A 12,999-nucleotide genomic window follows, 5' to 3' on the forward strand; every position below is an offset into this window, starting at 1 on the left:
GGAGGATGTCAAGTGCAAAATCAGACTCATTTGATGTGAAAGAAGCAAATCCATTTGGAGGTTTTATAGCAAGGAGCTGAAGAACTTGTCCTAAGTGAGTGTCCATTAATTAATGAATGAGTGTGTGTCATCCTCTAGGGGAGGACAAAGGATAGGGCAAGTGATAGTTATGATCCCAACATGTTCTCCTTCTGTCTGATTCCCACATCTTTTCTAGGGAATATGAAGTTAAAAACAAACACATCGGGGCACCTGAGTGGCTCAGTGGTTCAGCGTCTGCCTTTAGCTCAGGTCATGATCCGGGGTCCTGGGATCAAGTCCCACATCAGGCTCCCCAGAGGGAGCCTGCTTCTCCCTCTGCCTATGTCTCGGTCTCTCATTAATAAATAAATAAAATCTTTTTTAAAAACACACATTATACATGAAGGACAAAACAAATCTTTTCTTACATCACCTCTGCACAAATCTTGAAGACATCTAGCTCCCTGTGAAGTGGACATTGCAGAGCAAAGGGGGGCAGATAGAAGTCAGTGCTCCCTGTGTCACACTACCCTGAGCGACCAGCAGCTTTCCCACCACTCCCTCTACCTCACATGGCTTATCAGTCTCCTTCCTTCCTCTTCATTTCCACTTCCCCTGACCCCCCCCCACCAGAGACTTTCCATATCAGATCAATTCCCCCGTCACACCACATTGCACCCTGACAGCTGTCTTCATTGATGGGCTCTTTCTTGTCTCTCTGCCTTGTCCTAGCTCTCTCTCTCCTATCATCTCCACTTGTTCCGACCCTGCTTTCCTTTGAAGCTTCCAAGTGCCCTAGGCCAAGTACCTCTACCACATTTTACCTCTCCTAAATTGCCCTGCTACACACAGAAATGTTGAAGATTAATGTTACACAATATATTCGAAATAAAATAAGATATTAATATTGTGCTATCCACAAGTCATCTTTTCCATAAGTATTCCAATTTTATGAAGCAGCTTGCTACCTACAGTTAATATAAATTGTTCTATCATTGTAATTTATAATTTGGAGCACCAGATCCAGGTAAATAAAAAATCTCTTTCCTTTAGCCATTATCAAAATATTCACTTGCTTTTATTATTTGAACACTACACTAAAGCAAACAAATCACAGCTTTGAAAATGAGAAGCCAAGAATACGACAATTCAGGAACTGAGAAAAAATATTTTGCTTCAGAAATTCAATACACAGCACAATAAAAAGGGTGATTAATATAAATGCAATACCTAACATAGGGTGTATATTAGTTTTTCACTTAATCCATGCAATAAGTTAGTGAAGTTAGTTTTGTCATCTCTGTTGTACAGATGAGAAAAATGAGGTTTAGAAACTCATTTTTTCAAGTGCATACATTTAGTTGATAACAGAACAGAAATTAAAATGAGCACTTTCTGATCCTAAACTCTTAATAGAAACAAAATCATTTTTATTCATAAAATCTGCAATGTGTTAGTTTCTAGGATATCTGTTAAGATATTCACTGGATTTACTTTTCCAGCAAGTGTATTATCAGATAAGAGCTTCAGAGTTGGAAAAAAAAAAAAAGAGGTGTCTATTTCAACCTTACTATTCTCTTACTACATTTTGCACCACCAAAACCACCTTCTCTAGACTGATTTTCACAAGAAATTTTTTTAAATGTTTTTCCAAGATCTAGTATCTACACAAAACAAAGTAAATATCAAGAGAATGATGAGTCAGTAATGAATGTCTGCAGGCTTTTTTAGCTTTGTCCTTATATAATTTTATGACATTTTAACTTGTTGAGTCCATCCCATTAACATGGGAGCCACTGGAAGATATAACTACAAGTAGGAACACAGTTCTTAAAAACGACTTTACTGTGCATCTTTCATGTACAAAGAAAAGCTCTGTGTTGTGGATTATATGCAAGGAATTTCCTCAAGAATTCCAGGTAAACTGGAGTCCTTGCATTTATCCTAGGGATTTACTGTTGCTCAAATCTATTTAGAACTTCTCCTCTAGCACTGCCTCAACTGCAGAAATTGGTTGCTTGGTGGATGTTTTCATTCATTCATTCCATTAATATTTTTTGCCTTCTCTGCAGGTCTTACAGGTAGGATATGCAATTTGGTTTTGGAAACAACCAAAAACAAATCAAAGTCAAGTCATTAAATAAGGTTTAGGTCCAAAGAGCAATACAATTTTCTAACATGACTGGTTTCACGGTTTTCTTCAAGGCAATTCCCAAAATCTTTTTTTTTTTTTAATTTAAGCTGCTCAACTGATGAATGGATAAGAAAATGTGGTATACATGCACAATAGAATATAGCTCAGCCATCAAAAAGAATGAAATCTTGTCATTTGCAACAACGTGGATGGAACTAGGGGTGCATTATGCTAAGCGAAACATGTCAGTCAGAGAAACACAAATACCATATGATTTTACTTGTCTGTGGAATTTAAGAAACAGAATAGGTTAATATATGGGAGGGGGAAGAAAAAGAAAAAAAGAGAGAGGGAAACAAACGATAAGAGGCCCTTAAAGATAGAGAACAAATTGAGGTTGACGGAGAGACGTGGGTGGGGAGATGAGCTAGATGGAGGACAGGTATAAAGAGGGCACTTGTGATGACAAGATGTTGTATGTAAGTGATGAATCACTAAATTCTACTCCTAAAACCAACAATGCACTATATGTTAACTAGAATCTAAATTGAAATTTGAAAAATAAATGAAAAATATAAATCAAATAAAATAGAAGTCAAGCTACTTGGCAACCCTTCAAACATCTAAACTTTTTCAAACTGCAGCCTTTGTACAAACTTAGTTTCCCAAACAGGTTACCACGAATGGCTTGTATGCCAGGAGACACTACTCTCTTCCATCTGTGGGGCAGCAAGGCCAGATATGAGGCCATTACAGTCCTCAAGACGGTCACTTCAGACTGAGCACAGCTTCATCTGCAGCTCTGAGAAGGCCACCTGATTTGAGCAGAGTCTGACAGCATGCCCCACCCGTGCCTGAATCAGAGGGCCAGAAGAGCGACGCCCTGAACTCAGAGCAACGCTGCAACATTACATGGTAGCCAAAACAATGCACCTGGACATAAAATGCAGCCAGGTATACAATGCATGCCTCTTCTGTTGGACAAAGGGTCATGGAGTTGCTAGAGGGGTGTGTTTACCTGTGCCCAAGGAGCATGGTGTCACAACACAGAGTGATGCCAGTCAGGAGCGAGAAGGAGGTGATAAGCTGAGCAGGGGTCCTATAGGCAAAAGCCAGACTACAGTCCCAAATCTCTACCTTCAAAATAGGGGAGGTTTATTCCTACATGGAGGATTTGGTTTGGTACTTACAAACTAGCTGCATAGGATTGGTTGGCAATCTGTGAATTAGAGTTTCACCACCATTTCTTAAAAACATGACATGAAAAAAATCCAACTTTGAAGTGTTTTTGTATTAGCCAAAGAAATGGACTACATTTGTCAGTGAAAACAGGGAAATGTTGTTGGATTCTTTACTTTTGTTATACATTTTATAATGAGCATAAAAAATGATTTCTTACCAATGAGGACTAATAAGAACCTGAAGATCATTCCAATCGAGTGGTCAATCACTCTAATTCAGCGGTTATTCTCAGCTTCACTCATAGTGGGGATAACCAGATATGTTGACATGATGGTATATAAAGTAGCAATATCACCTATGACATAATCTAGCTAAAAATATTTAATTTTAATCTATCGGGATTTAAGATGTAAATTCCAGTTTCTACAAAATGCAGGCAATAGAGGAACAAGATAAATGACACGACAGAAAATAAGTAAATTACGGGTTATGTTTTCCATTTATCAGGTCTAAGTGTTTTTCATCAACATCTTTTAATGTTCTCTGTTAAGGCCTTGTACCTCTTTTGTAAGATTTATTCTAAAAACTTTCTATTCTTTATCAATATTATAAAACAAACCTTGTTTAAAATTAAATTTTCTGTTCCTTGTTAGAGTAAGAAATAAAATTAAGATTCAGATTCTTGGAAGAAAAAAAAAAGAATTCCTATATTCGTTGGAACCCCAGGTATATCTTCTCCTAATCTAATGAGTCATCATGTAACTTGCTTTATTCATGCTTAATACTCAAATTTATTTTTTCCTGTCTGAGAGCTGAAGGCCTACCTTAGGAACTCTATCTCAATTCTGAGTTTACACATACATATACATTATGTTTGATGAGCTGAGTTTAGTTTCCCTTCCCTGCTGTTTTCATTATTGTTCACCTCTCTCCCCCTTCTCTCTGTCTGACCCACGGATACATCATCTATTATTTAAACTCACTCACAGGCAACTTGGTATCAGCTCACTTTTTCTCCTAAGGGGTTTATTTTGTTTGCTGCATTTTTGAGAGTGAGAATGTACCAGCACTCATTTTCCCTGAAATGGGGATTTATCACCCCATAAAAGCATCTCCTGCCAACCAATCCTACCTACCGTCTCTCCGTGACCTGGGCTCTGAGCCAGTCTGAAGAAGAATCCCTTCACAGGGATCCGTTATGGTAACGTGCCCAGCTCACAGAATCCTAGCTTGCAAAGCATGTTACTTTAGGTTGTAAAGGGAAAACAGGCAAGTTTACCCTGCCTCTGGCATGACTCCAAATATCTGAAATGTTAGAATGTGGTGGGTTTTTTTTTTTTTTTTTTTTTTTTTTTTTTTTTTTTCTGAAACATTATACAATCCCCGGAGTTCGGAGTGCAGAACTGCTGTATTCCTACTACTGATTTGTTAGGGATCGAGGGGCAGGGAGACAGCAAGTTCCATAATAAAGCATCTGCATCTGAGTGGGAGGAAAGGGAAGCAGGGGAGGCACAGGCACCTGAAAGACATCATTCAAATTAGGCATCTCCCATCCTGAAAATGATGAAAGAGGACATTGCAAGGACTTTTAAAATCCCTCCTACAGCTCCCAGAACACCACTCATCACCAAGGGTTTACCAATCACCTTTTTTTTTTTTTTTCTGGTTTCTGTAGTAAATCCCTTTTGTCTAAAGTTTGAGACCTCAGAATTAGAAGAAGGAGTGAACTTGATCCTGACATGGAAATCAGAATTCTCTGGATTAGATACCTTAAGAGAAGATTCTCTTCCCTTTTGTGAGTCTGATTTCTGGAACAGCCTTCTTCCCAGAAGGTAACTGCAACATCTATTAGTTTGAAATAAATATTTACAACACCATGAAAAACTGAATTCCCCGCAAGCCACTGCCACTGTTCAAATATAAAGAAATGAATACAGAAATGCATGCCATTTTGCTTCCAGGATAGATGGGGAAGGGGATGAAAGAGATCCTCTTGGGGTGTACAACGGATATCCACCCTCACCCCTTCCAACAGTCAGGCCACACATTTATTCAGCATCCACTACGCCCCAAACACTGGCCAGGTTCTGGGGCACTAAGTATCCTTGCACTATCCTAGGGGCATCCCTCTCTCTCTTTCCCCTTCTCTTTCTCTCTTTCCTGATATTTAAAGCGCTACAGGGAAAGAAGCAGATTCACCAAGAGAAACCAATTCAGCAGACATTCATTATTCCAATCAGAAACGAACCAAACCTGTAAGTAGATGCCAGGGAGGAGACTTCCCCCGAAAGTTCTGGCAGAACCTGGTTTTTGCCACTGTCTGGGCTGGTCACCTGGATGTCACTTGGACCCTCTAGGGTTCTGAGGATTCTAATTCCAGGATTGTAAGGAGCCTTGCCAGTGTCTAGCAATGCACATTCCAAGGAAGCCACGCCTGGCGCGGTCATTCCACGCACACGGATGTCTCGTCCATGGTCGTGCATTTAAAGTTGTGGGGTGACGCCAGGCACGCCAATGCCCAGGTACAGCGAGATTCCTTTCCTTTGGGGTAGGATTTGTTCGTGCACTCCTTGTGCACGGAGTACTGCCCTGTGGCCCGCTGCCTTTACAAAGCCCAGGCCACTGGGGGAAATCTCACAGATGCAATATCCCCTCTCCGTTGGAGAGAGAGTAAGCAGCTGGAGAGGAGACCAGCAGCCCCCTCGTGGGAAGAGCCTCAAGTGTTCAAGGGGCACGTTATGCTTCTCTGGCAAGACGTCAGCCCCGGCTTCCTAGGGCTAGGTCGGGCGTTCCGCCGCCGCACCCCAGCGCTCCGCTTTCCACGTTCCCAGCTGCAGACTCACCCCTGCCCGAAGGCAGCCCTTGCACCCCTGCAGCTCTGCGGTCACTCCGGGTGCGGGTGCGGAGCTGGCCCTGAGACCCCCTTCCCGGGGCTCCCAAACCTACGCAGGAGAGCGCTGCCCTCTAGCGACCAAAACGGGCGATGCAGCGCGGCCCGGGCCCGGGGAGCCCCTGCGGCTGCAGGTGCCTGCGAAGGCGGGTGCGGCGCGTCCTTGTAGAGGGCGCCTGTGGCGGAGAAGGACCGAGACCCTCTGTTACCGGCTCGGCTGGGACCGTGTGTGGTTCCCCCCTAGGGCCAGGACAGAGAGACACATGGATGGATAAATAAACAATACACCTGCGATGTGCAGGTGGTAGACGAACCGGAGGGCACACGGGCGACGGATGCTTAGATTAGCCCTTGCCGGGGCTTTCCTATGTCAGACACAGGCTAAATGCCCTGGTCCTTTAGGTCATCGGTGTCTCCCGGAGTCTCAGGAATGGCGCATTACCCCCTTGTCCCTCTGCCAGGTGGGAACGCTGAGGCCTTACACAAGATGAGTGACCAGCCCCCTGGCAACCTTCCGCAGAGCTGGGAAGTGGCAGCGTCGGTCTCAACCCGCAGCCCGGACCCCGCCGTTGGCTCTCGGCGCCCAGCCCCGGGCGCCCGGTGAACGGAGTCCCCGCGCTGCCCCTCGCCATCACCCCGCGTCCCGGCCCGCGACAGCGCACCCGCCCCGCACCCCTCCCACCCGTCAGACATCCCCGGGACACCCCAGGCAGCGCGCTTCTGGCAGGGGGTCCCCGAGCTGGAAGCCTGCCTGGGGAGCGGGGTACGGGCTGCTCCGCGCCCGGGGAACGCTGCGCGCACCCACGTTTGTCAAGGGGTCTCACTTAAGGGCAAGGGGAGAGATTTTGAGATTCCCCCCAAGTTTCCATCATTCTTTCCTTTAAGCCTTCACGGCGCCTAGGATGCGCGCGGCGCTGTCAGAACCTGCAGCGGGGCCGCGGAGCCCAGGGAGGAGCCCAGGAGGACGGGCGGGTGGAGAGACGGCAGCACCGCGGGCAGCACCGCGGGCACCACCGCGGGCACCACCTTGGGCACCACCGGCCCGGGAGGCGGCAGAGAACGCGCAGGTGCACCAGCTCGCGGACTACCCGGCGCGCTGCAGACCCCTGAGTCCGTCCACCTGCGCCTCCCAACGCCCCCCCCCCCCTCGCCCCGGAGTCCGCAACGCCCGGGAGAGCAATTCCGGTGACCTCACTCGGGGCACCTGCTGTCCTCCCACGGCTCCCCGCGCCCCCCCCACCCCCGGGCCGCGTGCGGGGCGGGCGCGGACCCCTCCCGCGCGGGCGTTGGGGCTGGCGTAGGGCCTGCGTCAGCCGGAGCCCGCCGGCGATTGGGGCGCGCTCGCCTCGGGGGCCCGGGGGCTAATTATAAAGTGGCTCCGGCGGCCGCCAGCCCCGGACGGAGGGCGAGGCCGGCGCGCGGAGCCCGCAGACGCCGAGGGCCGCGACGGTGAGGCCGGGTCTGCCCGCGCACCTGGCGCCTGGCCCGCGCCCGCCGGCTCACACCTGCGCTTGTCTCCCCTGCAGAGCACCGCCCGGGACCCGATGTCCGCGACCAGCCTGCGCCGCCCTGTCGCCGTCAACGTGAGTGCACTCGCCCGGGCAGCGCCTTGGCTGCATGCGTGCGGCGCCGTCCGCCTGCTCCGGGTTTGCTTTTTGCGTTTTTGAGCCCCCGCCCCCCCCCGGCGTCTCATCCATTGCACGGGGTGTCCCAACTTTCTGTGGTCCCTGAGTGTGAGTGTGAACCCCCGAGGGCGCCGGTTCCCTCGCAGTTGGCCTGCGCACTCCCAGATCCTCCCGGGCGGTGCAAGCGCAGGGAGCGAGCCGAGCGCCTGGGCATCCCCGGGTTCGGGGCCGGGACGGGGCGGGGGGGGGGGGGGGCGTCCACCTGGGCCCCCTGGCAACTCCAGGAGCGGCTCAGGAGGGCGCGTCCCTGCGAGCTTTCTGCCCCCGGGTGGGACCCGCTTTGCCCCCAGAACGCTCGGAGTTCGCGTCCCCTTTTCCCCGCAGCCCATGGCGCGGCTCCTGAGACTCTGCACCTGGCTGCTGGCGCTCGGCCCCGGGCTCCTGGCGACCGTGAGGGCGGACTGCAGCCAGGACTGCGCGACGTGCAGCTACCGCCTGGCGCGCCCGAGCGACCTCAACCCCCTGGTGAGTGTGCGCGGGCCGCGCGGGGCGGGGGCCGGGGCCTGGACCCCGGTGGCGCAGGTGTCCCACTGCGGCCGGACCGCGGACACAGCCCCGCTCTGCCCCAGCCTCAGGACCCCCGACCATCCAGGGACCGGGGAGGTCGCCACACAGACCAAGTTCGCTTTAACCCCGGGGATGCAGGAGCCCCAGATGCGCTCCCCTCAGCATCTTGCCGCCCCACCTGTCCCGAGGAAGATACCAAGAGCCCCTTCCAGACCATCCATCCTCCCATCCTTCCTGCAACTAGTGTCATAGTATATTAGTGACATTTCGTTATCTTTCTTTGGATTTCATGTCCCCAGTCCTTTCATCCTCAGATCACGCAAGCCCTTACCCTCACCTGTGCATAGAGAGAGCAGAGGAGCAAAGGGTCCGGATCCCGAGGAAGGGAGAGGGGCGGGGGTGCGCAGTCCTACCTACCGGCAAGTGACGCTGAAATTCAACTTCTGTCTTACCCCGATGCACTTTTGTAATAGCTACTAAGACAGCAGTTGAATTTGGCTATGAAAAAGGCACAGGAGAGGTGGCCAGTGTCCAAGGAGGTGACAACAACGCAAAGATAAACTACCTGTGAGGAGCTGTGGGGAGGGCGGGGAGAGAAGCTGAGAACAAGAGAACACTCATACTCTGATCAGAGTCCCTCTGCTCTTAAATTGCCCCAGGTGCTCTACTGAATCAGAATCTCTGAATTGGGGACTCCAGGAAGCTTCATTTTAACGTACCCCTCCAGTGACTCCTTTGCACTGTCTTGTCAATTTGTTGGAATTCTATGATAACTTAAAAGGCTAGGTAGAGAATAGTGTATTAACCCAAGGAGTTAAGCCCCTCATTCGAGCCTTGGAAGAAATTTTGTGAAGTAGATGCGTAAAATAGGGGTGAAAATTAAGGAAAGAATTGCACAAAACCCCAGGCGTACATTTCAGGTTCAACGTTTCCTTGTTTCATTTGAGTTACCTGAGCCATTTCATTCCATCTGTGCAGGTACTAACATGGCACTAAAGAGAGGACACATACTAGGGCTTTATATTTAAACTATGATGAAATGCTGCATCGTATACGGATAATAATTCCCTTCATCTATCTTTTGTCTTTCTGATTTGTTTAACCGGTTGGTTTTTCTGGGGCTTACATGTAGGGTTGTTATTTTCTCTGTGACAAAAGGCTTTGTTAATGACTGTGTTGTTGGTATGATAGCAGTTCTGGAACTTCTGCTCAGATGCAGAAGACATGAGAAATGAGATTGCCTGACTAAAACCATGTAGAAGCAACATAACAAATAGTGGGCCTCTACCATCTGAAAGACACTTGTACTTGGTTCTGTGGTGGATGCAAAGCTAAGCAGGCATGCCATGACTGATGTCCATATTGAATTCACTGTGTAATACGATCTTGACCATAGAACACAGAGTGTGATAAATATTACCAAAAAATGCATAGGAGCTTATTTTTTATTTTTATTTTTTAGTTATCCGTGAGAGACAGTCAGAGAGAGCAGAGATATAGGCAGAGGGAGGAGCAAGCTCCTCGCAGGGAGCCCGGTGTGGGACTCAATCCCAGGACCCGGGGATCACGACCTGAGCCAAAGGCAGATGCTCAACCTCTGAGCTACCCAGGGGCCTCTCTGCATAGGAGCTTATAAATTAACACAAGTTCTTTAGGGTGAATGTTTTATTCTGATTATTTGTCATTATTTCTTTTTGAAGGAATCCCAACATTAAGAAGCCTTTTGGTAGTACTGTACAAAATATTCAGTGGTAATTTTTGACAAAGAGATCATTTACGTTTCATTTTAGAATGGAAATGTTATTGACATCTGAACATCTTGCATTTTTAACGATATTTTTATTTCCTAGGTATCAAAAATAACATGGGATCATTTTAACAGCATCATCTGTAGATTTTTATATATGCAACTATTTAATTTTCTTAAATAATTTTTAAGAGCTGGTTAAAGATCCCTAAGGAATTTCGTTGCACTAATAGAATGCTTTTTTTGCATTGTGAAAATAATATGTGTGTATTTTATATAAATTAATATACCAATATATTTTAAATACCAAGAAAGGACCTGGTTTTTCTAAATCAAGGGTCTGTAACCTGAATTCTATAAGTATACTTCAAGCAACTATCGAAAGCCCTGAGATGCCCAGAAATATTACATAGATTTTATAAACTATCATGTAATATTAGTTCTCTTTTTATCATACCCAAATGATCTGTCGGTAGAAGAGAATCTAACAAGGTTAATAGAACATATAGTCTAAATCTTACAATGATTAGAATTTAATTATTATATAATAAAAAGAAGGAATTATATATTTTATCAAATAATATGATTTCTATCGGGGGGAAAATGTTTTATTATTACCTGTAACTAAATGCTAACAAACATGAATAATGTATGAATATTTGCTTATGATAATTTCATATCAGACCTTATCATTACAAACATTTGGTTCAAGGTGATTAAATCAGTTTTAGTCTGTTTAAATCTGTTTTCAACCAAGAGAGAGGGATAGCAAATCAGTATGTTATAATCCAAATAATTCATAGGACTTAAAATGAGTTTTAGAATGTCTTTCTTTTCCGATTTACTTTGAAACTGTTGTTTTCCTTCAAAGAATGAAAATGTTTGAGGGCACCCAGGTGATTCAGTGGTTGAGCATCTGCCTTCAGCTCAGGTCGTGATCCCAGAATCCTGGGATCAAGTCCCACATCAGGCTTGAGCCTGCTTCTTCCTCTGCCTATGTCTCCAGCTCTCTCTGTGTCTTTCATGAATAAATAAATAAAATCTTTAAAAAAAAAAAAAAAGAATGAAAATGTTTGCAGGAATACTAGATGCCATTCTAGGTAGAATAGTAACTCAAGAGAGTAAACAAAACTTATGTTATTAGTATTGATTTTATGTACGAGACAAGAAGATGGAAGGAATCTGGGGCTGATGTCCCTAATTAGGTAAAGAGAAATTTCTCCCTCTTGGTTAGAAAAAGCTCAAACAAAATGCAATCAACAATGGAAAATTATCCAGTGAAATTAGATTGTGCAGGCAGCCAATCTAAGTTAAGATTGGGTGGGAAAAGTCTTTGACAATATTCGAATGGCATGGCAGAGATACAATCTGTTAAAATTCTTTTTTTTTTTTAATCTTTTTAATCTGTTAAAATTCAAAGAAAAATTCTAATTCAATTCAGTTAATTACCTACAGTGATTCCACTTTCCTTTGATTTGCCTGTTCGGTATACTGAAAAGTTGTGATAAGAAAATGGCAATTACTTTATTATATGAGAGTTTCCATATCAAAGCACACACTCAGTGGTTCAGGAAAATGCCTTTACCTAATGAAATCCGAAAAGCCTCTTGGTATCACTAACTAGAATTCTTTTCCCAGGCTTGCACCCTGGAATGCGAAGGGAAACTACCCTCTCTCAAAACCTGGGAAGCCTGCAAGGAGCTCCTGCAGCTGTCCAAGCTGGAGCTTCCTCAAGATGGTGCCACCGCCCTCAGGGAGACCAGCAAGCCGGAGGAGAGCCACGCACTGGCCAAAAAGTATGGGGGCTTCATGAAAAGATATGGAGGCTTCATGAAGAAAATGGATGAGCTTTATCCTCAGGAGGCAGACGAAGAGGCCAATGGAGGGGAAGTCCTGGCCAAGAGATATGGGGGCTTCATGAAGAAGAACGGAGAGGAGGAGGATGTCCTGGCCAACTCCTCAGACCTGCTCAAAGAGCTGCTGGGAACCGGGGAGAACCGAGAAGGGGGCCCCCACCAAGAGGGCAGTGATGATGAAGATGTGAGCAAGAGATATGGGGGCTTCATGAGAGCCTTAAAGAGAAGCCCCCAACTGGAGGAAGAAGCCAAAGAGCTGCAGAAGCGGTATGGGGGCTTCATGAGAAGAGTCGGTCGCCCCGAGTGGTGGATGGACTACCAGAAAAGGTATGGGGGTTTCCTCAAGCGCTTTGCCGACTCTCTGCCCTCTGATGAGGAAGGCGAAAGCTACTCCAAAGAAGTTCCTGAGATGGAGAAAAGATATGGAGGATTTATGAGATTTTAACCCCATTGGCCGCCAGTGACCCCAGGCCCCAGCCAGCCTTCCTCTGCCCCCTGGTCAATCGTGTCTTACTATCGCGCACTGCTTGCGTTGTAGAGTTGACTGTGTTGTCTGGATGACTTAACTATCAACCTGAAAGTGCTCACTTCAGGCCCTGTGTTCTCTTGACAGTGTTTATGCTCAGTGGTGGTCTATTGCAGCTGTGTCCTTTTCACGCTACAATCGCTGTTGTTCCCTTGTCCCTTTATTTTTGACAGAACACCAATAATTGCTTCCTTGTAAATAGATCCAATAAACCCATTACCCCAGCTGCATGACATCTTTGTAAGCTTCTTCTTCTCCCAGGCCCTCACTCGCCTTCTGGTTTCCACCTAACTCCTAAAGTTGAAGACACTGAAGCTTTGGACAGAATCGTCATCACTGGCTTCCTTCTCTTCCAACAGCCAAGGCTGCAAAACCATTTTTTTTTTAAATTTACTTCCATATATATGGGGACGCCTGGGTGGCTCAGTGGTTGAGCATCTGCCTTTGGCTC

The 12,999-nt window shown here is 46.5% G+C and overlaps 1 protein-coding gene across 5 annotated transcripts; it reads left to right on the top strand.

Annotated features, from left to right (window-relative positions):
* The first annotated feature begins 7,093 nt into the window (after positions 1-7,093).
* On the top strand, positions 7,094-12,781 carry PENK (proenkephalin). Of its 5 annotated transcripts, none has more exons than XM_026011708.2 (4): positions 7,094-7,294; positions 7,754-7,810; positions 8,237-8,377; positions 11,805-12,781. In XM_026011708.2, exons 1-4 carry the CDS (start codon positions 7,130-7,132, stop codon positions 12,465-12,467), a joined length of 1,026 nt encoding a protein of 341 aa, XP_025867493.2. In that variant the 5' UTR covers positions 7,094-7,129; the 3' UTR covers positions 12,468-12,781. The 5 variants fall into 5 exon arrangements, with proteins under 5 accessions (XP_025867493.2, XP_025867486.2, XP_025867498.1 ...); XM_026011701.2 differs by having other exon boundaries at positions 7,141-7,294; positions 7,754-7,873; XM_026011713.2 differs by lacking the exon at positions 7,094-7,294 and adding an exon at positions 7,526-7,676 and having other exon boundaries at positions 7,754-7,873.
* Positions 12,782-12,999: the final 218 nt, after the last annotated feature.

Source organism: Vulpes vulpes, chromosome 13 (genome assembly GCF_048418805.1).
Source record: "Vulpes vulpes isolate BD-2025 chromosome 13, VulVul3, whole genome shotgun sequence".
Lineage (NCBI taxonomy): Eukaryota > Metazoa > Chordata > Mammalia > Carnivora > Canidae > Vulpes > Vulpes vulpes.

Bases quoted from the DNA above. Each gene is read 5' to 3' on its own strand.
- PENK (XM_026011708.2), top strand. From the start codon at position 7,130: ATGCGCGCGGCGCTGTCAGAACCTGCAGCGGGGCCGCGGAGCCCAGGG. The intron at 7,295-7,753 runs GTGCACCAGCTC...TCTCCCCTGCAG, and splicing joins AGGCGGCAGAGAACGCGCAG to AGCACCGCCCGGGACCCGAT. The intron at 8,378-11,804 runs GTGAGTGTGCGC...TTCTTTTCCCAG, and splicing joins CGAGCGACCTCAACCCCCTG to GCTTGCACCCTGGAATGCGA.